The sequence below is a fragment of the Geotrypetes seraphini genome, chromosome 8 (genome assembly GCF_902459505.1).
Source record: "Geotrypetes seraphini chromosome 8, aGeoSer1.1, whole genome shotgun sequence".
In the NCBI taxonomy this organism is placed as follows: Eukaryota; Metazoa; Chordata; class Amphibia; order Gymnophiona; family Dermophiidae; genus Geotrypetes; species Geotrypetes seraphini.
Window position 1 is genome coordinate 79599177 of NC_047091.1, and position 27150 is coordinate 79626326.

General features: G+C 44.7%; 1 protein-coding gene and 1 long non-coding RNA gene across 7 annotated transcripts in view; one reads left to right on the forward strand and one right to left on the reverse strand.

Moving 5' to 3' along the window:
• Positions 1 to 27150, reverse strand: part of LOC117365695 — a 60937-nt gene that overhangs the window by 23567 nt on the left and 10220 nt on the right. The window lies entirely within an intron of this gene.
• On the forward strand, positions 254 to 22583 carry NUDT22 (nudix hydrolase 22). Of its 3 annotated transcripts, none has more exons than XM_033956375.1 (6): positions 254 to 428; positions 18321 to 18853; positions 19763 to 19870; positions 20215 to 20312; positions 21158 to 21251; positions 21395 to 22583. In XM_033956375.1, exons 2-6 carry the CDS (start codon positions 18386 to 18388, stop codon positions 21497 to 21499), a joined length of 873 nt encoding a protein of 290 aa, XP_033812266.1. In that variant the 5' UTR covers positions 254 to 428; positions 18321 to 18385; the 3' UTR covers positions 21500 to 22583. The 3 variants fall into 3 exon arrangements, with proteins under 3 accessions (XP_033812266.1, XP_033812267.1, XP_033812265.1); XM_033956376.1 differs by lacking the exon at positions 254 to 428 and adding an exon at positions 487 to 612; XM_033956374.1 differs by lacking the exon at positions 254 to 428 and adding an exon at positions 15562 to 15634.

A 27150-nucleotide genomic window follows, 5' to 3' on the forward strand; every position in this document is an offset into this window, starting at 1 on the left:
AGGACTGGCTTAGTATGTCGGGCAAATCTAAAACCTATTGGCAACATAGGCCCCATCCTCCCAAAACAAACAAACAAACAAACAAAAAATCCAGTTTTGGAACCAGCGAGTCTCATTTCATCTGCCACTGACTGAGAACATCTTCGGGAAGAGATGAGGAATGGATCTCCGCAAGGCAAGTTCAACCGCTACATTGTGACATCATAGATCAAAGGTGAAGTCCTAGCCAATCGCAGACTCGTGAACTTCCGGCTTCGGCTGATACTGCTGCTTCCGGACCGGTAACAGTGGAGCGGCAGGGAGCTGTGTCAGTTTCAGCAATGGGAAGAGATGGGAGGCGAGAGAAGTGCAAGATGCAGGAAAGAACCGAGCTACAGACTGCTAAAATGTAATCCTCAGCTGTTCTAATATCAGGCGCTGTATTGGAGGTGAGTCATGTCATTTGATCTCTCTGTGCGCCTAGATTCATCCCACCCAAAAGCAGGAGCGATTCCTGAGGATGGGAAGGAGAAAGAGAAAGAGAGCTTGGATAGAGCAACTGCAGAGAGCAAAGTTGAGGGAGGATCAGGCAAGGGCAAAAGCAAAGAACCAGGCCAAACGTTAAATTGGAAGGTAGGACTCGGAGACTCCTATACTAGATTTCGGAAATAGAGGTAGCTCTCTATCTTTCTTTTCTTTCATCGCAGGGAAACGTTGGTGTTTAGAAAGAGAAGCATTATTAGGCTGACAATAAAGGACTGGGCTTGCAGTACAAACAAATCTTTTTTGTATGTGCAGAAATAAAATCCACAGAAAGGTAGGCAGTTAAAGGAAGAGAGACCGAATGGTTTTATCCCCTTTAATGACTTGGACAGAGGTTTAAGCTGTACTTTTATGGGCCAGAAGGTTTTAGGTACTGAAAGATTCCGGAAAAGGTCAAGTGGTCCAAAAAGGAAGTGTAGCTTTGAGCCTGTACATTTACTCCTTATCCAGGTAGGTGTGTACTGGCTCTCCCGTCACCCACCATCATACATGAGAAGCCCACCTAAAGGTTATTTGGTTTGTGAAGGTAAATCTTTGGCTATTTGGAGTATTAGCATCAGGGCTAAATGTGTGTTTGCCTGCATGTTAAAGTCTTTTTGTATCTGTCTCCCCAGTGCCTTATTCAAGAGGCCATACTGTAAACCTAACACTAAATCAAGGGACTTCACTTGCAGGTTAAGCCAGGGGTTCCTTCAAACACCAAGCTATCAACAGGAGGGTATGCAAAACTGCAGTCCCTGATTCTATAAAAATATAAAAATTGTTATACTGGGACAGACCAAAGGACAATCAAGCCCAATATCATGTTTCCAACAGTGGCCAACCCAACTCACAAAATAACTGGCAAGATCCCAAGGAGTAAAACAGATTTTATGCTTTTTATTTTTATAGTTATTGTTCTCTAAAATCTTTTGATGATATTGGTCAATATAGTAGAAATTTAGGAGTGATTCAAATTGCCCTTGTGGATTGTGGTCACTTGGCAGGTCTGGGTACAAGTTTAAAATCTTTCCCAAATGTTTATTATAGTCTTATTCATTCAGCACTTTATTTACATGGGTATGGACCCCACCTAAAACATTTCTGGGGCTTTAAATAAGGATTTGAGAATCTCTGCTGTAGAAGTAAATAAGAGCTGACAGAAATGTGTTTCAGGCTACTCCAAGTCTTTTTACTTTTATACAAGAGCTAGTCATTGGTTTCTTTTGTCTGCTTATACTTTTGGCATCTATATAATGTCCTAAGTTAAATTCAGGTTCTGCAAGTCCTTGCCTCAGAGCTTGCAATCTAGATAGGCATGTGAGGTAACTAGGGATAAAGCGACTGGTTTCCTCAGAGACACAAAATGAAATAATCCCCTTCTAGTGCAACAGGCACATCATTCCTGAAATTTTGGGTAGTCAATCTATTCCTGTGAAAATTTGTGTAGAAAGCCTCATTAAAATTTTTTGCTCTGCCTCCCATCACTCTGGGCTGTGCTCCAATTCCTCAGTTTGTTTCTCTACTTGTGAGATGCTAGGAGCCTGTCTCTTCTGCTCGTGTATATTTTTCCTTTATTTTCAAGTTTTTTCTATCAGATCATGAGGCTTTTCAGTGCTGCAGAGGCTCCCAGGTCTGGGACTTCTCTGGCTGCGGGAGACCTCAGACTCTAAGGTTAGAAGTATATAGCCAAGGGACAGCCTGCACTAATAGTTTAGGAGCTCAGGGACCATTTCCTTGGGAACAACGCATGCCTCAGGTTCTATCCAAAGAGGACTTGAGCGCAGGCTGAGTGGCCCCATGGCAGTTTACTCCAGGATCGGGGCCGATTGCGTTTCTTTCCCCGATTCTGCACAAGAGGTCCGGTGGGGGTTGAGGTTTCAGACCGGTCATGGGGTCTGAGAGGCAGTCTTATTTCCAGGTAGAAGTTCTCCCAGTAAGCTAACGGCAGCTTCAACTCAGACAGCTCCAGTACCTGTATGGCACAGTTAGTACAAGGCTGACAGCCTTAGAACTAAAATCAGGGGGGATCTGGTTTTTGGTTGTTCTGGAGCAAGAGCCAGGGTCACCTACCCCTAAAATCATTAAAATTTGACCCTTTGAGTAGCTTCCAAGGGCCATTTTTTGGCGCTAAAATTGCTGCTGCGGCGGCCATCTTGGATTTCCCAATTTGGAAATAAAAGCTTCTGCCTCAGAACACCTTGATTTAGTTCAACATCAGGTGGGATGGACTCCTCAGGCCAGGATGCTTCAGATTCACACTAGTTTTGCGATAGATGGTAGCCCAAAGATTGTCCGTGTTCCATATGCCATGCGGCATGTGAAGGGGGGAGCAGGAGCTGCATGTTTAACCCCATTTCCCCTGGGGGTATTGGTTCACAGATGACTCCAGTTCCAGGTCAAAAAGCCTGGTTAGAGTAGGGGAAAAGCAATAATTTATCCCTGGCGAAGCGCAGCTGCGCACCTGCTGCAAAACTTCACAAAGGGACATGGGAGCAACCGCAGGAGCCCTCTGGGACAGGGTTTTCCTCCAGAATTCATTAATGTGATATATGAAGCATATTTGATTAACTGCAACCATATGGAACCCTCAGGAGTCGCAGTAATTCTGGCACTTGGGGTGTCTTTCCCTAAGAGTGCTAGTCCATGAACAAAGCAATGCGCAAGAGATGGGGGTCCAGTCGGATGAGGAAGATTCAGTAAATATTCATCCTCTATAGCAGGTAATTTGCATCATGGCTGGGGAACCAAATCCTGATCTGGAGGAGGCCCCAGATCTCAGAGGATCTGACAGTGTTCAGGCTGTTTAAGCTTTCAGTGCTTTTGGAGATAATTATAGAGTCTCTCCAGAAATTAAAGAAAGAGACTCAGAAAGCCTCATGAGCAGTATTATGTCTTAGACCAGTGCTCTTCAAACTTTTTACACCTATGGACCGGCGGAAATAAAATAATTATTTCGTGGACCGGCAAACTAATAAGACTGAAATTTTAAAAAACCCCATTGCCGCCCCGTCCCCGCGAGCTCGGTCCCATTAACCATCTGATCCCATCCGCACAAGCCTCAAATAGTTATGATTTTATATTGAACATATTTTATTAAAGTATAAAAAGAAACAATATTCTGTACAATTGTCATTTTATAAATATACATAATACAGGGCAAGGATCAACAAAACCCCCATCTCCCCTCCCCTTCACATATATCTCCTCTACTATCAAGAAAACTGAATAAGCCAAATTATTACAGAATGCTACACAAATATCATGCTAACAGAATACCGCAGTCACACATGGCAGGAATGGTGTTAGCGGGAGTGCAACTAGGGCAACTGCCTCCTGGTCAGAGAGAGCCCTAAGCCAGCTGGAAGCTAAAGATGCACTGCCTGGACTTTGCACTCCCCAGTTATGTCTAACATCAGCTCTAGCAGGATACATATTTTAAATCTTATATATTCTAATCACAAGATAGAAATAAAATTATTTTTTTCTACCTTTTGTCATCTCTGGTTTCTGCTTTCATCATCTTTTCACTCTCTTCCATCCAGCGTCTGCCCTCTGTCTCTTCAATCCAGCATCTGCCTCTTCCATCCAGCGTCTGCCCTCTGTCTCTTCAATCCAGCATCTGCCTCTTCCATCCAGCGTCTGCCCTCTGTCTCTTCAATCCAGCATCTGCCTCTTCCATCCACTGTCTGCCCTCTACCCCTCCCCCTCCCATATGGTATCTGCGTTCTTTCTATGCCCCTCTCTTCTACACCAGATCTAGCATCTTTGTCCCTCTTTCCTTATTTTTCATCTGACCCCCCTTCCCAGCATCAATCTCTCTCTACTTTGTCATTCCTCTGTCTCTCCCCTTTCCCTCATCTGATCTCTCCATTCCATCCTGACTCCTTCCTCTCCTCTAATCTCCCTGCCAGCTGTTTCCTTCCAATGTTCCTCCTCCCCTGTCCAGCAGTACCTTCTCCCTTTCTTCCTCCCCTTATCCAACAGAACTCTCTTCCCTTCCCCCCTGTCAGCAGTATCCCCTTCCCCCCCTGTCAGCAGTATCCCCTTCCCCTCCCTTGTCCAGGAGTACCCCTTCTCATTTTCCTCCTCCTCTTATTCAACAGTAACTCTCGTCCCTTCCCTTTCCCTTCTCCCCTGTCAGCAGTACCTCCTTCGTCTCCCTTGTCCAGGAGTACCCTTCTTCCTTTCCTCCTCCCCTTATCCAACAGTAACTCTCATCCCTTCCCTTTCCCTTCTCCCCTGTCAGCAGTAGCCCCTTCCCCTCCCTTGTCCAGGAGTACCCCTTCTCCCTTCCCTCCTTCCCTCTCCAGCAAATGTTTCCTCTATGTAGGCTAGCGGCAGCCCTGTGTGCTTTTAACTTTGGCACACAGCTGCCCCTAAGCAGTATTTTAGCTGCGGTTTCATGAGGCAGCCTCGGGGCCTTTGGTAGGCCGACCCGCTTCGATGATGCAATGTGGGCCGGCCTACCAAAGACCCCGAGGCTGCCTCATGAAATCGCGCTAAAATACTGCTTAGGGCAGCTGTGTGCTGAAGTTAAAAGCACACAGAGCTGCCGTTGCTTGTCTTGGGGTGCGGAGACATACGCGGCAGGAGTCGGTGGTGGAAGGCAGGAGTGCCGGCATAGCGACGGCAACAGGAAGTTGCACGTCAGCTGACGCCGGCACCTTTTGCTGCGGCGGGGACCCAAATCCTTTGCGGACCGGCGGTTGAAGAACTGTGTCTTAGACCACATGCTTTGAACATTACTAAAATGTTAACAGACCACTGGGAAGTCCCGGAAAAGCCCCTTTGGGTGGCCAAGGCCATGGCAAAACTTTATCCAATGGTTTCAGCCTTTAACCAGCTATTTACTCCACCAAAGGTGGATTCCCTGGTGGTGCAGGTTACCAAGCGTTCCTCTCTCTGCAATGAGGTGGAGTATTGAAAGATACCCAGGACCACAGGCTAGATTTTATCCTTAAGAGACAATTCAAAGCTGTGGCCTCAGGGTTAAATGCAGCAACAGTGACATCATACATTGCACATGCTTGCCATTCCAAGTTGCGCCATGATCCAGAGGCAGCTGCTATACAGGATCACCAATTTCTAATGTCTGGTTTGATGTAGCAGATGCTTACTTATTATGATCTATTCAGAGTACTGAGCAAGATTTCTGCATGTACTATTTCCATCCACAGGATGCTGTGGATCAGACAGAAAGTGGGAGATTCAGCCCTCAAGGCAACATTGAGCAAGCTACCCTTTAAAGGGTAATTGCTTTTTCGGAAAGCTCTGGATAATCTCATGGCCAGCGTGCAGGATCATAAACCAAAGTGTTTGCCTGACAGCAAGCCGAAACCCCCAAGAGGCCAGACATTATCCCAGGACAAGCAGGCAGCATATTCTCACTGACAGGTGATGTCACCAACGGAGCCCCAGTATAGACTACTTTAAGAACTTGTAAAGTTCTTGATACCTGCACCGCGCATGCGCGAGTGCCTTCCCACCCGACGTAGGTGCGCGGTCCCTCAGTTTCTTAGTTTCCGCGGAGCTAAGAAGTTGCGTTTCAATGGTTGTTGAAAAATTTTTTCATTCGCTGCCTTCCCGCTTTCACAGTTTACTGACTCTTTGTCAGTATCTTCTTTTATTTCTTTCCTAAGTATCATACCACAAAAAAAAAAAAAAAATTGAACTTTGTTTTTTTCTTTGCCGTTGTTGGTTTGGCCTTGTGGGGCCTTATGGATCGCCATTTTCTTTTCTCTCCTCTGCATGGCTCTTGTCCCGGGCTGGTTTTTCCTGCCCACTCTTCCTCCATGCGGTTGTTTTGTGGTGGAACTTGTCTTCACCGTCATCCTTCTGTTATCCTAGCAATTTCGGGACCTCGGCCTTGCTGGTTTTTTCTTCCCTTGCTTTTTTCCTCTTCAGCGCATTTTCATGTGTCTTCTCCAGAAGCAGGCTCCTGTCGACGTCGCCAGAAATCTGGCACCAGTTAACGCCAGTGATCTGGTACCAGCAATCGGGCCCCAGACGACACCATTACTCCAGTACCCGGCATATTTCCGGCACCGCTTCTCTGGTCCGCTCTGCCCGTGATGTTTCTTCTTTAGTAAGTTGGTTTTCTCCTTTAGACTTCTTTCTAGCAGTGAGTCTAACCCTGCCGACTTTGGTCATTGTAGCAGTGAGTCAAGTCCTGCCGACCTTTTTTCAGCCCTATATCTGACTTTGCTTTGATGTGGATGACTGGCTTGATATGGGCCTGTTCATCTTGAAAGCGTGGAGCGACATCGATGGTACCGGTCATGAGACAAAGGTACTGGTGTTCTTTTCTTTCTGCTCTGGAACAACACCAATAGTACCGGTCGGGAACCATGGGTACCGGTGTCTTTTCTTTCTCCTTCAGAAACGGGCGGCGCCGATGGTACTGGTCATTGGCCCTGGGTGCAGGTGCTTTTTTCTTTCTACTCTGGACCTACACCATGGGTACCGGTCATGGACCAACTGTACCGGTTTCCTTTTCTCTCTGCTTGGCAATGACACCTTCGGTTCCTGACATGGACCAATGGTACCGGTGTCCTTTTCTCTCTGCTTGTCACTGACACCGTCGGTGCTGGTCATGGACCAACAGTACCGGTGTCTTTTTTGCTTCCCTTGGCACTCACATCATGGGTACCAGTCATGGACAAATGGTACCGGTGCCCTTTTCTCTCTGCTTGGGAATAACACCATTGGTACTGGTCATGGACCATTGGTACCTGTGTCCTTTCCTGTCTGCTCTGGTGGTGCTGTGTGCCTTGATATCGGCTTTGTTCATCTTGGTAACGGCGTTATATCCATTGGTACCGATTCTCCCTTTTTAAGTGTTTCTTTCATATCCACGATTTCGGTCGACATCGGCATGTTTTCACTGTTCCTGAGCGTGATGTAGACGTTTTCTCATTGGTGTCGACCTCCCTACTCGATGTCAATTTCTCTCTTGACACCATGTTATTGTCAGTTCTGATCGATGTCGCCTCCAGGTCGATGTCGGATTTTCTTCTTGACATCACCATGTTCAACTGTAATCCAGTTGCTTGGGTTCTGTCGACACTGTCTCTTCTAGTGCTGCCCGGTTCAGTTTTTTAATTCCGGGGACATTTTCACTTGAGTCTTCTCTGATTTTGTTGACTCCTTCCCGTGTCACCAGTTGTCATTGCAGTTACCGGTGTCGGTGTTCTTCTGGTATGGGACAGCTTTGCAGTCTTCAAACTGTGTTTGGCCCTCGACATCGACTCCTTTATGGTCTTGATTTTGACTGGTTGAGAGGCTTGGGGTATCTTTTGGAACTACACCCCATCTCTCTCTGAAGTGGTGGGTGTTTCTACATCACATGTGCTTTTTTCCCTTGAGTGGGGTTCAGAAAGCCTTCATACTTGCATGACATATCGTTTTTTACAGATCCATTAACATACTTTCTGTAAAGGCATTCCTTTGGGAGTTGACTTTGTACAGTCATTTCTTTCGCAGTGGTTGAAGCTACAGCCTCAGCACCCTGGGGTTGTGGGTTCAAACCCTGTGCTGCTCCTTGTGACCCTGGGCAAGTCACTCAATCCTCCATAGTCCCAGGTACGTTAGATAGATTGTGAGCCCACCGGGACAGATAAGGAAAATGCTTGAGTACCTGATTGTAAAAACCGCTTAGATAACCTTGATAGGCAGTATATAAAAACCTAATAAACTTGAAACTTGAAGGGTGGTTTGCTTCCCTTCCTTGATCTTTCTGGGGACTTTTGTGACAAGCCCTATGGAGCAGTTCACATGTCTCCTTTTTTCCCTCCTGGTGGAGTTCCTCCTCACGACTTGTATGTCGGCCTCTGTTTTTCTAGGCAGAGTGGACAGGGCTGGGGACTGGTTGGCCAACTGAGCTTCCTAGATTCTTCTCCTGCCTGCCTTGTTTTCCTTGGCATACTTTTTTGTTCACATTCCATGTAGCCGCTTGTCAGTTTCAGATATATGTTTTCCAGATCTGCTCTGTCTGTTTTTATCATTACTTCTCCATTCAGGTTTTTGAATATGTCTGTTTGGGGAGGTGTTTCTGGGGCTGTGCTGGAACAAGTTTCCTCTCCATTATGGCCCTGGTGAGTTTCTCTGGCCGCATCTGTGTAGCAGTTTTTACTTTCACGGCGGTTGTCTTATCAGTCTTCATATACTCCTACGAGCATGGGCTCCAAGTTCTATTCCTGTGGAGGTTTTCTTCATTTACTCTTTTCACCCTACTCTCAGACTCTGTTTTCTGTTGAGAGTTTCCGGGGCATCTTAGGCAGTACTTCCTTTTTTTTTTCTACTGCTTATTCTCCTTGAAGAGTTCTCTTCGATTACTCGAGTTAGGAAAACTCTTCCCTTCATTGTCAAGGATGCTGGATGACTGTTTTGTTTTCTGGTTCTCAGACCTCATGGCTCTCCTTCCTGATTTTACGGACAGCCTCTATAGGCTCCAATTTATACGGCTTTCGAGCTGTGTTTTTTCATCCGTTCTACTTACCAGTATTGGTTTTTGTCACCCCAGATTATTCAGGGGGTATCTGATTGTGCTGGCCACATCTATTTGATTACAGGGCCGCCTTATTTTTCCATTTTTTGAACATTGGATTTTTTACCCGGTTGTTTTTTCCCTGAGAGATGGTTCAGATGTTTTTTTCTTGCCCATCTTATTTTCTTTACCTTTTCATTTTCCGTACCCGTAGTCATATATATGTTTCTTTTGGGGACTTCTTGCCTCCACTCTGCTGAGAGGGTTTCTTTTTTCAGATTGTTTTCAATCTTACACATGTTGTTTCTTCTGAACAACAGGCATTCTCCTGATTCTGTTATGCCACGAGTCGGACTACATTCTTGTACTCCTCAGTGGTCCTCTCTTTTACAGTGGTACCAGGCGAGGGTTGTCTCTCAAAGCATGTATATCTTTGATCTCCTCTAGTCTCTACAGAGGTTCCCTTTTTTTATTTGTTACCTCCTTGCTTGGTCTTCATTCTTCCTGCATCTTTTTTCTGCCTCGGGGGTTCCTCTAGGCATTCTTCAACCTCAGGGTCTTTTGACTGCTAGGCATCAAATTTTTCCTCATTCTTCTAGAGATATTTTAGGACTTCATGATTTTCTTCATCTACTCTGTCCTCAAGTCCTCCTTCCTTGCACAGTCCATTCAGGAGTTTTACACTACATGTCATTGAGCAAGGAGTCTAGGGCTCTCTCCTGTTATCTCAGGAGGCTCTGTTTTTGTGACCTTGGAGACAATTGGCCATCTGCTCTTGCTGATATTCTTGGGGAGCTGGATTTCCTAACAGCCAATTTCAGCAGGATTCTTTACTTCTTTTACTCCAGGATTTTTCCTCGTCAGTGACGATTATTTTTCTCCTGGATTGGGCGAGCATCTTTTTTATATGCATTCCCTTCGCTTCTTCTCCTGTTGAGCTTTTTCATCAAGCTCACGAGACCTGTTATCACCTTGCTGCATGGTGACCCCGTCAACATGGATTCTCCCTTCTTCGTTCACTCAATTTTTAGGGAATCCTTCTTCTCATTTTTGATTTCTTCCAATCTTCATTGTTTTTTTATTTGGGTTGTGTCTGTTTCATTTACATCTTTCTCAGCCCGTTTGTTGGCTTCTCCCAGGACACCAGCCACTCGCCCTTGTTGATATCAAGAGTGGTTTTGTTTTCTTTCCTGGTGTCTTTTTCTCTGCATGTTTCCACCTTCCTCCCAGTGGTATTTTTTCTTTGTTTGCTTCTAGTCTCGAGTCTATAGCTCTCAGACTTCTTTTTAATGCTATTGCATTTTTTTCCTTGATATGTTGAGGAGCAACATCTTTCTGTTTTCTCCTCTGGTTCCCAGGATCATGCCAGAGGTTTTTTCAGGTGTGTAACCACACCTCATTCCTTCTTCTGTCCTCTAGAATTTTCCTGGGGTTTTTTTCCTGCTTGTTGACGCTACCATTTGTAACAATGGCGTCAGCTCCTCTTGGGTTTATTTCCTGAATAATGGTTTTTCCTTCTGCCTCTCACCTCTTCCAGGGGGGATCGGTGAGTTTCATGCTGGGCTAGCAGCTTCATCCTTATCAGTCTTTCATCTAGCCAAGGTGATTCTGTGTTCTTCTACTTTTTTCATTTCACTCAGTCAGTTCTTTTGTCTGTGTTGTTTCCTGCACCTCGGTTTTCCTATGAAGAGCCTGGCTTTATGTGTTTTGTCCTATAAGCGGTTTTTTGTCCTTCTTGCTACTTAGGTCGGAGCCGCAGTGAATTTATCCCAACTTTTTCTTTTGATTCAACTCAGTTTGGATATCTTATATTCCTGAGAACGATTTTCTCTTGGCTGATTGCCTCCCTCTCGTTCTCCTTTACTCTGACTGGCCTGGCACGGAGATATTGTGTCCCAGTCCTTAAATTTGAGTTCTGGCAGCTTTTGTTGTTTTATACATTACATTTACATTTATAGTTACATTACTGAGGAACTATGTACAGCTGCCACCTAGTCCTCAGTTCATTCCTTCACTTCTCACTATTGTCTGTTTTTTTCACCAGACAGGATGGGTACTTCAGCCATTAGGTTTTACAATTGTATTTTCTTTGGCCAACTCTCCCACCATCCCATCTCTGTTAGCTTGGAGGCCACCCACCAGTGAGAATATGCTACCTGCTTGTTCTGGGATAAAGCACAGTTACTTACCGTAACAGGTGTTATCCAGGGACAGCAGGCAGATATTCTCACAGCCCACCCACCTCCCCGGGTTGGCTTCTTAGGTGGCTTATCTTAACTGAGGGACTGCGTGCCTACGACGGGTGGGAAGGCACTCGCGCATGCGGGCGTCAAGAACTTTACAATTTCTTAAAGTGGTCCATACCGAGGCTCCGTCGGTGACGTCACCCGTGAGATTATCTGCCTGCTGTCCCTGGATAACACCTGTTACGGTAAGTAACTGTGCTTTTTCGTCAGTTCTTGGGGACCATTGGCCCAGAGATCATTTTAAAGCTCTAGAGATTTGAGGGGGACCAGGCGCCCCTAGTCTTCAGGTTCCCGTCCCACAACTGCTCCCAAGAAGCAGTTAAGAAGCTAACACAGGAACTGGACATCCAAGAATTGGAGGGAGGTTAACAGCTTATTGGGAGGTGTGGGTGGGGATTACTTCCGACCCTGGGTACTGGAGATTGAGGAGGAGTACAAGCTCTCTTGTCCCCTTCTGGACCTTTATATGGATTCTCCAGCATGAAAATCAGAGAAAGCATTTGGAGTTGGAGCGACTGTGTAGAGGCTGCTAGATCTAGCAGCCATAGAAACCATATCGGATGAAGAATCTGGCCACAGCACACCTCTGCAAGGCAGGGATTCAGATGCCTCTGTATCTGGACGATTGGCTAAGAGCCTCGTCCGAGTCAGAGGGCAGGACTATAGTGCAATGGGTGACTCAGCTCCTGCAGAACCTGAGCTGGGTGGTCAACTTTGCCGATGCTGAAGGTCGATGATAGCATCTATAGGTGTGGTTTCCTGGGCAGGAGCACATCTGTGTCCTCTCAAGGAAGCTTACCTATCCGATGGTGCCCACAAAGGGACGCGTTGTAGATGCGGAGTACCATTCCTTCTCCACATGGGTGATTTTGGCTATGGATGGGGAGTGCATTGCGAAGGGTGTCTGGTTTAGGGATGCTGGTTCCCCTCCAAGAGGAAGCGGTCAGCCATCCACCTGGCACTGCAGACATTCAGAAACACACTACAGGGTGAAGCGGTGCAAGTTCTCTCAGACAATGCAACAGCAGTGGTCTGTCAATTGGCAAGGGGGCACCAAGAGTGCTTCTCTTTGCCTGGAAACTCAAATGTTGTTTCGATGGGTGTAAACCCACCCCAGGGCACTCGCGACAAGAGGGAGAATTAGAAGTCTTTGAGCATGCGCAGATGCATGTTCAAGGCCGGCAGAAGCAGGAAGATCTTCTAGCGGCACTGGCACATCCTGTGGGCTGCGTGCCGGTGTAAGACGGGGGGGGGGGTGTAAGTTTAAGTTGTTCGGGCGGGGGTGCTGGTTTGCATGGTGGGGGGGAGGAGCAGCGCCACTGGGCCTCGGGGGGGGGGGGGAATGTATCAAAGCGAGTTTCCATTATTTCCTATGGGGAAACTCGCTTTGATATACGAGTATTTTGGTTTACGAGCATGCTTCTGGAACAAATTATGCTCGTAAACCAAGGAGGTGCACAACTGGCCACCCACCGGGGAATAGGCTGCCACTGCCGCCATCGGGAACAAGCCGAGTTCTCCCTCCCTGCTTTTCTTCTCCACGGGTCCGACCAACTCTCGCCACCTGACGTCAATTCTGACGTCGGAGAGGACGTTCTGGGCCAGCCAATCGCTGCCTGGTTGGCCCGTAACGTCCTATCTAACATTAGAATTGACGTCGGGAGACGAGAGTTGGTCAGCCCCACGGGGAAGAAAAGCAGGGAGGGAGAACTCGGCGCCAGCCTGTTCCCGATGGCGGCAGTGGCAGCCTTTCCCTGGTGGCGGTGGCAGCGGGGAGGGCAGGAAGAGAGAAAGGGGGTAGGGTAAAACAAAGAAAGAAAGAAAAAAAATGGGGCACGGAGAGAGAGAAAGACAGACATAGAGAAAGAAAGGGGGCAGGGTGAAAGAAAGAAATGGGGCATGGAGAGAGAGAGAGAAAGACAGACATACAGAAAGAAAGGGGGCATGGAGAGGGAAAAAAAGAAGGGGCAGGATGAAACAAAGAAAAAGTTGGGGGAGGGAATGAGGTCTGGAGGAGAGGAACCATACAGGTGGCTGAAAAAAGGGAAGAAATATTGGATGCACAGTCAGAAGAATAAAGTGCAACCAGAGACTGATGAAATTACCAAACAAAGGTAGGAAAAATGATTTTATTTTAAATTTAGTGATCAAAATGTGTCCATTTTGAGAATTTATATATGCTGTCTATATTTTGCACTGTGGCCCCCTTTAACTAAACCGCAATAGCGGTTTTTAGCGCAGGGAGCCTATGAGTGTCGAGAGTAGCGTGGGGCATTCAGCACAGCTCTCTGCGCTAAAAACCACTATTGCGGTTTAGTAAAAAGGGAGGGGGTATATTTGTCTATTTTTGTATAATTGTTACTGAGGTGACTTTGCATAAAGTCATCTGCCTTGACCTCTTTGAAAACCCGCAGAATATAAATGATAATTAACATTTTCTCTGCATACAGTGTCCTTTGTGTTTTTAAAATTTTATTGTTGGTAGATCATTTTGACTTGGCCACAAAGGTAAGGGGGAGGGAGGGAGGGGAGCTGCTGAAAGACATCTAGTAATCCTTGCAGGCTTGACTGTGCAGGGAATTATTTTTGTAAAATCATGTTTTGTTATGTGGCTGGCATTATTTAGACTTTAATTTCTATGAATGAATAGAATGAAAATGATACAAAATTACTTGCTTGTTTTTATATGCGTGCGCTGATAGAAAGTGGAGAGAGAGTGGGGCTGAGGACGCTGAAGGGAAATGGTGAAAAGAGAGTGGGGAAAAGACGCCGATTTATAAATTGACAAATTGTACAGAATATTGTTTCTTTTTATACTTTAATATAATAAGTTCAATATAAAACAATTCAAGGCTTGTGTGGATGGAATCAGGTGGTTTGCGGGGATGGGGACCGAGCTTACGGGGATTAGTCCAATAAAATGTTTTTTCTTATTTCTCATTATTTGTTTTATTTTTATTTGTTAATTTGTAAAGTGGTGATTGTTATATATCAGTTTTTTCAAATTTACATCTACTGTCTTTATATTTTGCACTGTATTAGAGGACATGTGTTACTGTTTTTGTGGTGTTGCATTGTATTCAGAGTCTGGTTTCTTGGCGGTTCAGTTTAACTTTTGTCTACACATTTCTAATTTTAGTTTGTGATTATTCCATATTGGGCGAGGGTGTATCTCTGTTCTGTGTGTATGAAAAGAACATAGTTTTCAGTTGGCATTGACTGCAGGATCAATTGACTGTGCGGGATCTGGCTTGTTTAGTTTTACAATGTATGTGTTGGTGTTCTAGTGCTCACTGCAGTATTTAAGATGTTGCCTTTTCCTAGGTACACTCTTGTGCGATATGTGGATTGTTACTAAAAATCATATTTTTCATATAGATGGGGGAGGTCAAAAAATGATGTGCCCTGGGTGTCACATATGCTAGGTACACCACTGATAGATAGATAGATAGATAGATAGATAGATAGATAGATAGATAGATAGATAGATAGATATAAATAAACATAGAAAAACATCACCACAGCCTCCGACACCAGTCCTCACAATCTGGAATCCCTTTCGATTGATGGATGAGTGGGCCACAGGACTCCCCCCCCCCTGTAGTTGCAACAATATATGGATTCTGATTCTGGGGGAAAAGTCCCGGTTCTTATATAGGGTGAAAACTTTTGAGTTCATAATTATACAAGCTGAGTTCCTGCAGTAACCAGCTCCCTTCACTACGACTCAGGCACACCTGTTACTGTTCTTTTGTTCTTTGTTTTGGCAACACCCAGGTTACATTCAGTTAGGATAGCAAGCAAGCAGACTTATTGCAGTAACCAGCTTTCTTCACTACGACACCCGATTAACCTGGTTTTACTGTTCTTTTGTTCTTTGTTTTGGCAACACCCAGGTCACATTCAGTCAGGAGGTCAGGATAGCAGATAAGCAGACTTAAGGAGACATGTCACATATTATGCTGAGTTTCAGTTACCCCCTGGCCATAGGCATAACAATGGGGAACACCACTGCTATTGCAGTGAATCCAGGGAGTACTCCTTTTACCCCAAAATGGTAGTGCAGTTTGCATTTAGGTAGGTGACTCATTTTTCACCAGGTTATGTGTTATAACAGGTTCTTTTTCTTTTTAAGCTTAAACTGTTTTATATTTTTGAGATATGAATGGAACAGACATGTCTCTTGGGTAGTATCCCTGTATCCCTCCCTTTTATGTTTCCTCTCTAGGGCTGACCATCTGCTTTGATACAAACTGAGGAATTGAAGCATAGCTCAGAGAGATGGGAAGGAGAGGAAAAAATTCTAATGAGGCACTCTATGCAAATTCTCACAGGAATAGATTGGCTACCTGAAAGTTCAGGAGTGATATGCCTGCATACCAGAAAGAAGATTATCAAGGTATGTACCTAATCTTCCCTTAATGCATCTGTTTCAGAGTGTTAAACCAGGAAATAAACACAACCCATTGGTCTAGCCCATAGGTGCCCAAAAGGTCAATCGCGAAGACAATGCGAGTTGATCGTGGAGCCCATCCCGGCTAAATGATAAGACTCACGTTGCCTTTGCGATCTACCGGGCCGATCAGCCTTCCTCTCCCTGATGTCAATTCTGACATTGGAGAGGAAGTTCTGGGCCAGCCAATCGCTGCCTGGCTGGCCCGGAACTTCCTCTCTGACGTCAGAATGACATCGGGGAGAGGAATGCTGGTTGGCCCGATGCTTCTGCGTCGGGAAGCAGGAAGAGCTTGGGGTGGCGGTGGGTTGGGAGCCTGTTCACTGAGGGCAGTGGCAGTGGCTTGGGGGAAGGCAGGGAGAGAGAAAGAAAGAAAGGGGGAAGGCAGGGAGACAGAATGGGAGCAGGGAGAAAGAAAGAAAAAGTTGGGAGAGGGAATGAGGTCTGGAGGAGAGGAAGCAATATTGGATGCACAGTCAGAAGAAAAAAGTGCAACCCTCAGAGACTCATGAAATCATCAGACAACAAAGGTAGGAAAAATGATTTTATTTTCAATTTAGTGATCAAAATGTGTCCATTTTGAGAATTTATATCTGCTGTCTATATTTTGCACTATGGCCCCCTTTTACTAAACTGCAATAGTGTTTTTTAGCGCAGGGAGCCTATGAGCATCAAGAGCAGTGTGGGGCATTCAGCACAGCTCCCTGCTCTAAAAACTACCTCGACCTCTTTGAAAAAACCCCGGAATATAAACGATAATTAACATTTTCTCTGCGTACAGTGTGCTTTGTGGGTTTTTTTTAAATTTTATTGTTGGTAGATCATTTTGACTTGGTCATTTTAAAAGTAGCTCGCAAACCCAAAAATGTTGGCACCCCTGGTCTAGCCTCTTGGTTATCCTCTCCTCCCTCCCAGCTACTAATGAGTTACTCGGAGTGAGAGAGAACAACCAGTTCTGTTTGCCTGCAGAAATCCACACCCTGAGACATCCTGGAGCTAAAGCTTAGTAAAGCTGATTTCTCAGCCTCGGGGCTGGAAGGTTTTAGAATGGCACGGCCGAGGAAGGAACACTTTAAGGGCACTAAAGCTATTGAGTTAATAATGGGATCGCCTCTGCTGTGCCCTTCTTATCTCGCATTCTTTTTGTGCTCCAAAGCCTGCCCTTCCACCTGCGTGCAGGAGAGTACAGATGTTGGGCTGCTTTTGCTGCTTTCTCTTTGTCGAGTAGGTTGAGTTGTCACCAAGAGCTAGATTCATTAATCCTCCAATCCATGTGCAATCCGTTTCCGTTTGCATGCAGACCAACAAATTCACTAAAGGCCTGCATGCAAATGAAGACAATTGTTGGCATGCCCCCAGCCAAATGCACAGATCGCTAAAGCCCTGACTGGAGAAACAGCCTCCTGTCACTGCTGTCAGGGCTTCTGCCGGCTTTTAAAATTTTATTATTTTTTTTTTTTAATCCCAGGCAGATATTTTGCTTGTTTTACACACGCAAAATATCTGTCCCAAAAAAAAAAAAAATTAATCCCCTCCCTCCCCAAACCCCACAAAAAATTTGCCCCGCTGCCTGCTCTCTGCTGCCCCGAATCTACCTGCCCTAACTCTCCCGCTCTTGCCCCAAATCTCTCCTGCCACCCCACTCTCGCCCTGAATCTCTAATGCCCTTCCCGCACTGGGATCCTTGGTAACTCAGTTACTGACAGGTCTGCCAAAATAGCCAAGCAATTGTTAGTGAATCAATTGCTTGGCTATTTTGCATGGGGTTTTGCTAATTTGCATGGGAGGGTCGGGATCAGATCGCTACAGGCTTTAGTGAATGGGGTTGGAGGGGAAATTTGGTCGCAAAGGGTTCGCAAACTGATCGGTACACGATCGGTTTGCTTAGTGAATCTAGCCCCAAGTCAGTTGCTCAGAGCTCTGGAGAATTCCATGACCAGCCAAAGAAGAGGATTCCTTTCACCCTGCCATGCTAAGGGAGCATTGGGTATGATCACATATGTTTGTGTTTGAGACTTGGGATGCTTGTTGCATTTTGTGATCAGCTGGTCATTAATGTTCCTTTTTTTTTTTTTTAGTGGAATGTAGTGAAGAGTCCCCCTTTCTTTAAGTTGTAGCTTACAGTGACATTCAGGTATAGTAGGTATTTTTCCTGTCCCTAGAAGGCTTACAATCTGTACCTGAAGCAATGGAGGATTAAGTGACTTGGCCAAAATAAGGAGCCGCAGTGGGATTTGAATCAGTCTTCCCTAGTTCTCTGCCCGCTGCTCTTTTTGGCTACTCTCCATCGTCTTTGTGTACAACAGTAGCTGACCTATCTTGCCTTTGCCATTATACCTCTAAAACCACATGGTTCTTTCCTGTCTGGGCCAGCCCAGGCCCTGCTTTATTCTTTCTCATTCCATCAAGGTTTGTTAGTCCTACTGTTTGTAGAAGAATTAGTACTGCAACACCCAGCTTATAATTGTATTGGAACCAGGTTTTACTCAGCCTAGCCCAGATGGAAAACAGAAATTTATGCACCTTGATCAAATGGAATGTTCAGTTTAGCATTAGCCACTGATCCGGGCTGAGTTTGCCTGGATTAGCAGGCATTTTGACTTACTTCCGTCTCTTTATGGTTTGCTTTCAGATGGGTTTGTGACTACAGGACCAGAAGGTGCAGCCTGTTCACTGTCTTCCATCCCAGGTGCTGTGATGGACCCTGAGATCTCCATCATGTTCCAGTGTCCATTCCAGGGAGGTCTTACAGAAGACATGGTACGAGTGGAAATCTCTCCTCGCTATAACCGCCGCATCCTGCCGGAATATGAGCCCCAGATTGCAGCTATCTGGGAGAACTGCTGCTGCAACAAACCCTGGCTCTTTAATGGTTCCAAATTCCGAGTACATTCTGTGGCAATGGAGAGGGGTGTGCTGATCTTCCGCTTTGGACTGACCTGCTACCGGGACTTCATTGGCACTAATTGGTCCAGTCAGGCAGCCTACCTGCAGCAGCGAGGGCAGGTGGACTTTGAAGACAGCCAAGCGTATCTGGCTGAGCCCTTAGGAGTGGGAGCCATGCTTCAAACTGCTGATGATTACTTTGTATTTCTGCGTCGGAGTTCGCATGTTGGGGAGGCCCCGGGTCTCATTGACCTTCCAGGTGGACACCCTGAGCCCAAGGTTAGTAGCAGGGCTGTAAAGTCAGTGCACCAAATCTTCGACTGATTCCTCTATTTTAGTACTCTCCAACTCTATATCCTAATGGTATATTAGGCTTTAACTTTTTCATGCTGAGTCTAAAGTACTAGTGCTTATAACTTATATAGTATTTACCAGTACTTTTAGAACCAGGAGAGAGATAAAATGATAAAGTTTACCATATGTTGTAGTTTTTTTTTAATTTTGAAGCGGGAGTCAGTCAGTACATTTTTACTGACTCCAATTCTGTCTCTGACTTCCCAGACTTGGTTAATAGTCAGGTGTTGGTGCCATGTTCCTGAATGAGGAAGAGATCTAGTACTCCCTCCCCCTCACCCAGCATGGCACACACCACAATATCATTATCACTTTTAAACTGATCAATCTCCAAAAGTATTAAAAAGAAAAGAATAGCACCCTCCTCATGGCCAGACTGTGTATCATAGAAGTAACTTCTAAGAGCAAACCCTGCTCAGGGGTGGGGAATGAGGGCTGCAGTCCAGTCGGGATTGTCAGGATTTCCCCAATAAAGATGCATGAGATCTATTTATATAGAGTGGAGGCAGTACTTGCAAATGGATCTCATGCATCTTCATTGGGGAAATCCTGAAAACACAACTGGATTGCATCTGTCACTCCCCACCCCTGTCCTGACTGTTCTTCAGCCTGGCTAGATGAATAGCATAGTTGGTATGTGTGTGGACGTGCGTACTGTTGGATTTATTCCACTGTACAAATCCATATGAATTTCAGACATATATGCAGCCACTTGTGGTATAGGGTGGCGAGGGGATGGAATCTCAAGCCCCTCGTTTTAATGCCTGACTTTGACACATGTTCCTGTGTCAAAGTCCTGTGTAAAGCAGACTTTTTTTCCCTTGTGTGTTCCAGGCAGTGGCTCGAGGTATCCCAGAAGAATTGATCAGCCTCGATGACCTCCCGGAAGATCTCGTGGTACAGGAGCTTTTCTCCTCTATTCTTATGGAGATCCGAGATGAGGTGAGGTGGAGGGGAGACTACACATGGCGTGACATGCTGGTGGGGTGGCAGAATGTTCCAATGTTTTGTTGCTTGGTAAACAGTTAAGAGGAAATTCTTTGTCTGCTGTTGGTTCTGTCATGCTACCAACTATTTCAAAGGGTGTAACCCTCCTCCCTCTCTCCTCCTCATGATTAGAGGAACACGCATCTCCTGATTTTTCAGTGCCATGCTGAGGATGACATCACAGAGAGGCTCCTGCATTGAAAACTCAGATGAAAACTCAGAGTCAGCATTTGAGTATATTTCATCTGGTCCCAATGATGATACAAGTCATTCTAACCTCTCTCCATTCCCCACTATAGGTGAATCTTCCCCTCTCAGCTTTGAGTCAGCCATTACTGCTTGGTCTCGCTCGCAACACCACCAGTGCTGGCAGAGCTAGTGCAGAGTTTTATGTTAGGTAAGGCTGTTTACTATCTATTAATTTGCTGTTCTCTCTTGACATTGGGTGAGCTCACAGGGGTGGGTCTCTGTCCCTCCACATTACTTCCAGTCTGCCTTTGTGTATTCCCCCTCCCCAATCTAACTATATATCAAGTTTAATAAGTATTTGATTAATCGCTTACTCAAATATCTAAGCGATGAACAAATTTTTCAATTTACAGATAATACAGGGGTTATAAAAGACAGATGGACACTGAACAAAACATATTAAATTAACGACTAACAGAATAAACATAAAAGGAAAACAAAGGGAAAAGCAGGGTAATGAAATACAATAATAATGATAGAAAGAAGGACGATTATGGTAAAAAAACAATAGGAGGGAAATAAAAGAAGTAGCCTTGTGAAAATAAGCAAAAATAGGCTGGGACTCCTAAATATCATAAGCGTATTTGAAAAGAAAGCTCTTAAGTTTACTTTTAAATTTATCTAAGTTCTTTTCTTCTCTGAGATAAATAAGGAGGGAGTTCCAAGTTTGAGGAGCTGTAACAGAGAAGATAAAGTGTCGCCGTGTATTAATAACTTTAAGTGAGGGTGTAACTAATAGATGTTGGTCAATAGATCTCAGTGATCTGATTGGGGTATAAGGGATCAATAACTTGTAGATGAAAGCTGGGGTTTTATATAACAGGGATTTGAAAGTAAGTAGATTTAGTTTATATTGAATTCGATGCGCTACTGGAAGCCAGTGTGCTTTCTTAAGAAGAGGAGTGACGTGATCAGTTACATTATTCTGATTCAAGACTCTGTTAACCTACGGCAGCTGTCTGATGCTGTCCTTTATTCCCCCTACCTCACTAGATGCAGCCTTACTGCAGAGCAGGTGAAACAGTTCTACCTCACTGGGGGCCCTGAGGCTGAAGAATCTACAAGCATAGTCTTCATGAAATGGCAGGTGAGGAACACCTTGGTCATTCTTGAGTAGCCCCTCACCCCTCTATTTCTCTATGTGCAGCATTACCATAGTCACTAAATGTATGGTATTCCTTTGTGTCTCTCTATTCCATCCTCCCCTCCCCCAATGGGTTCTTTTCATAGGAGCTTCTGAACTTGGAAAAGAACAGGGACATCTGGAAAGAGCTATGCCCTTCGGCAAAAGGCGGCGTCAGGCTCTTCCTTTCGGTGCGGGAAGGTTGCAGCTGATTTCCCTACTTCACAAAATGCGACTGTGGATTTAGTGAGGAAGGAGGTAGCCCACAGAGCCTTTGAAGATAGCTTTTTACTGGTGTGAAGGACCAATGGATTAAAAGATGCCAACCATTTTCCAGGCTTGACTCAGGGTGGGGAGTAATTCTGAACAGGGGAAAATGAACTTCTTTTACTAAGGCAATGGGGTGCCCTGCAGGTGGGGAAGGAGTAATGGCAACACATACAGAGGTGAATTCAGCAGATAAGTGGTGAAAGTTGGCCTCTGGTGTTTCTGCAATAGATGTGTACCTATGCACAGGCAATATGGCTCTGAATACACACAGATGAGGCTTTCAGAAAGAGCTGGTTCTCTGAACTAATTGCTGTTTTTGCTTCTCTCTGATCTTATTTGTAATCGATTCCATGCCTTTGTAAATATTTCTAATAAACTCCTGTATATTTTTAATGCTTTGAAAACTAAAGTTGTTTGCTCTCCGGGCCTCCCACTGGTTCCTACTGGGTGTTCAAAGAACTAAGGCCCCTCAACAATCAGACCAGTCCTGAAATACTCCCTAGAAACTCTGGTTTCCAAAGTATTTAAAATGACTATGTGTGTGATAGATTTGCATACATCTGAAAACTTGGCTATTTTCAAATTTGTAAATTCCGTTCCTCTCCATACTATTCCAAATCCATATTGTATTCTCTTTTCTAATTTTTGTAAACCGTGCCGAGCTCTACTGTTAAAGAGAAGATGCAGTATATAAGCCTAAGGTTTAATTTAGTGCATGCATTGCTCCCATTGCACACAGCTCTAACACTACTGCACTAAAAAATCATCTGCAGCGCTGTACGTTCAACATGCAACAGACAGTCCCTGCTCAAAAGAGCTTACAATCTAATTTGGACAGACAGGACTTATAGGGGGATTGGGGAGTTTCTTTCAGAGAATGATAGGGTAGACATAGGTAGTTTTATGGTTAGTGAGAGTTAGGAATTGAAAGCAGCATCAAGAAGTGGGCTTTTAGCTTGGATTTGAATACTGCTAGAGAGATCTCTCTTGGACACAGCCAGACAACATCTCAGCACAGGAAAAAAAATGATGCTCATACACCTTACCACTGCATTCGACTTGGTGGACCATAACATTCTACTACAAATCCTGGATACAATAGGTATCACAGATAAAGTATACACATGGTTTGAAGGATTCCTTAAATCAAGAACCTATAGAGTAAAATCAGACAAACAAAAATCTGAACCTTGGTCAAACCCCTGCGGAGTTCCCCAAGGATCCCCTCTATCCCCGACTCTCTTCAATCTCTATACAGCCTCCCTCAGCTCTCACCTGGACAAACAAGGCATAACCTCCTACAGCTATGCCGATGACATTACCATTCTCATACCCTTCGATCAACCTGAACTCTCCATGACGAACACAATATACCATACACTAAAATCAATAGCAACCTGGATGAAAGATCACAAACTGAAATTGAACCCAGATAAAACGAAATTCATCCTCCTAGAAAACAACAAAATACCAACCATAACCAACATTGAAATCAATGCAATCAACTACCCCATACAAACCACCCTAAAACTGCTAGGAATAACTATTGACAGATGCTGCACCATGCAACCGCAAATCAATAAAACAATACAAAAATCATTCTTAGTCATGAGAAACTTAAGACAAGTTCGGAAATTCTTCAAGAAAACTCAATTCCAGCTCATAGTTCAGTCCTTAATACTAGGCCTACTTGACTACTGTAATATCCTCTACCTCCCATGCCCTACAACCATAACAAAACAACTACAAACTATACAAAACACAGCACTAAGACTCATCTACTCATTAAAGAGAAACATGATCACATTACAGAAGCATATCTCCAATCGCACTGGCTTCAGATCCCAGCAAGAATACCATTTAAATTCTACTGCCTACTATTTAAGACTTTATACGGAGACAGTCCAAACTACCTGAATAACCGCCTCATCCACAACACCGCAACCAGACATAGGAAAACTCACCCCCCATTCTCATACCTCCCAATTAAGGAGGTCAAATGGAAGAAACTATATGATGGCCTTCTGGCCACTCAAGCAGCCAAACTAGACAACCAAATCGCCAATCTACTGACGGCATCCCTCGACTACAAGACTTTTAGAAAAGAAATAAAGACCATACTCTTCAAGAAAACTCTGAAAAAAGAAATATTACCGCAAGTCTCAAACTCCACCTCTCACTAAAGCCAACTACCCCAAACAAATAACCTTACCCATTTCTCACTCTTTTTGAAAATGACCAATTTTTTTTTTTTTTTGTAAGTTCTTGTTATAATACATCTAGGATAATTCTTTTGTAATCCGTCTTGAACTGCAAGGTAATGGCAGAATAGAAATCCCTAATGTAATGTAATGTAATGGTGCCTTGTACATATTCACTGAGAAGCCATAGGGAATACTTCAGGTCCATCTTGAGACAAAGTGAGTTAGAATCCTCTTTAGCCTCGATTATTGTTTTCTAACAATAGATGGAGATGCCAGTGAATGGACGAAGTTATCTGATAGGATGCCTTGAGACTCTTCTAAAGTCACTTCATTGGTTTCCCATACATTTCCGAATACAATTCAGACTCCTCTTACTGACCTACAAATGCATTCATTCGAGTGCCCCTCATTATCTCTCTCCACTTATCTCCCCCTCTGTTCCCCCACACGAGCTCTGCTCAGTTGGTAAGTCCCTCCTATATGTACCCTTCTCCTCCTCTGGCAACTCCAGACTCCGTCCCTTCTGTCTCGATGCGCCATATGCCTGGAACAAACTGTTCAAATCCCTACGGCGGGCTCCATCTCTGGCCGTGTTCAAATCCAAGTTAAAAGCCCACCTCTTCGAGACTGCTTTCAACTCCTAACTCTTCTCACCTTGGGTTCTGTTTCCCCAACCCTATATGTCATGTCTATCCAAGTTAGATTATAATCTCTTCTGATCAGGGACCGTCTATTTAATGTTATATTTCACAGTGCTACATACGCCGTTCAGTGCTATAGAAGTGATAAATAATAGTAGTAGAGTTAGGAATCCCAACCTCTTAAGCCAGGGTTGCACACACTTTTTGGGCTTGTGAGCTACTTTTAAAATGACCAAGTCAAAATGATCTACCAACAATAAAATTAAAAAAAAAAACCAAAAACACAAAGCACACTGAAAGGCAGAGAAAATGTTAATCATTCATATTCCGGGGTTTTTTTCAAAGAGGTCAAAGCAGATGACTATGCAATGTCACCTCAGTAACAACCATACAAAAATAGACAAATATACCCCCTCCCTTTTTACTAAACCGTGATAGCAGTTTTTAGCGCAGAGAGCTGCGCTGAATGCTCCGTGCTGTTCTCGACGCTCATAGGCTCCCTGCGCTAAAAAACGCTATTGCAGTTTAGTAAAAGGGCGCAATAGTGCAAAATATAGACAGCAGATATAAATTCTCAAAACGGACACATTTTGGTCACTAAATTGAAAATAAAATCATTTTTCCTACATTTGTTGTCTGGTGATTTCATGAGTTTCTGGTTGCACTTTCTTCTTCTGACTGTGCATCCAATATTTCTTCCTTTCAGCCTCCTGTATGTTTCCTCTCCTCCAAACCTCATTCCTTCCCCCAACTTTTTCTTTCTGTCTCCCTGCCTCCCTTTCTTTTTTTCTTTCTCTCTCTCTCCATGCCCCCTTTCTTTCTTTCTCCCTGCCCTTCCCAAACCACTAGGTTTGCCGCCGCCACCATTGGGAACAGGCCCCCAAGCCACTAGGTTTGCTGCCGCCATCAGGGAAAAGGCCCCCAAGCCACCACTGCCCCAAGCTCTCCCTGCAGAAGCGTCGCACTGACCAGCATTCCACTCCCCGACATCAATTCTAATGTCGGAGAGGAAGTTTCATGCCAGCCAGGTAGCGATTGGCTGGCACAGAGTTTCCTCTCCGCAGTCAGAATTGACGTCAGGGAGAGGAATGCTGGTCGGTCCGATGCTTCTGCAGGGAGAGCTTGGGGCAGTGGTGGGGAACATCAGGGAGAGGAAGGCTGATCGGCCCGGTAGTTTGGGATGGCAACACGAGTCTATCATGGAGCCCGGGATGGGCTCGGCGATCGACTCGTGTTGCCTTCCCGATCTACCGGTTGATCGCGATCGACGTATTGGGCACCCCTGTCTTAAGCCATTGTTGCAAAATGGTTAGTGGATTCACGTCACTTCTGTGAGAAGCTGAACAATGTATGATTCAGGGAGCACAGAAATATGGGGGCTGTGGACAAGAGCAGCTATGGATCCAGACTCCTAAGAACATAAGAATAGCCATACTGGGTCAGACCAATGGACCATCTAGCCCAGTATCCCATTTCTACAATGGGCAATGCAGGTCACAAGTATCTGGCAGAAACCCAAATAGTAGCAACATTCCATGCTTCTGATCCCAGGGCAAACAGTGGCTTCCTGCATGCCTGTCTCAATAACAGATTATGGACTTTTCCTCCAGGAACTTGTGTAAACCTTTTTTAAATGCAAGCTACATTAACTGCTTTTACCACATCCTCTGGCAATGAGTTCCAGAACTTAACTGTTTTCCTCCTATTGGTTTTTAAGGTATTTCCATGTAATTTTTATGAGCATGCCCTAGTCTTTGTTATTTTCAATAGAGTAAAAATAATGATTCACCATTACCTGTTCTACACCATTTAGGATTTTGTTAACCTCAATCATATCTTCCCTCAGCCATCTCTTTTCCAAGCTGAAGAGCTCTAATTTCTACTACTACTATTTATCACTTCTATAGCGCTAAAAGGCGTATGCAGAGCTGTACATTTTGGCATTCAATAGACAGTCCCTGCTCGGAAGAGCTTACAAGTGTTTTCTTCATACAAGGAGTTCCATCCCCTTTATCATCTTGGTCATTCTTCTTTGAACCTTTTCTAATTCCACTATATCTTTTTATGAGATATGATGACCAGAATTGCATGTGATACTTAAGGTGATGTCACACCATAGAGCAATACAGAGGTATTATAATATTCTTGGTCTTATTTACCATCCCTTTCCTAATAATTCCTAGCATCGTTTGCTTTTTTGCTGCCCCTGCACATTGAACAGAAGGTTTGTGTATTTTCTATGGTGACACTTAGATCTTTTTTTTGGGTGCAGAGTGCAGACCCCTAAGGTGGACCCTAGCATTTGGTAACTATGATTTGTATTATGCTTCACAATGTGCATATTTTTTCTCTCAATATATGGAGAATTGCCATCCTTTTTAAATGGATATTATTGCAGTAATCTGGTATGGCTGAACATCTTGGTGTGGATGAATGGGGTGAGGTACACATCCTGGCTGTAGGGACTATACAGTGCTCCCCCGTGAATTTGCGGTCCTGGTAATTCGCGGTATTTTCTGACCACGAATAACCAGGCAGGAGAGGGCAGCCAGAGAGTGAAGGAAATCACTCACGGTATGCTCAGACTGCCTCTTCCTGTACTAAAATTGGGCCTCACCAATCAGGAGCTGCATGTCAAAGCAGCTCCTGATTGGTGAGGCCCGACTTTAGTACAGGAAGAGGCAGTCGAAGCATACCGCGAGTGATTTCCTTCACTCGCCGGCGCTCCGTCTGCCCTCTCCTGTCTCC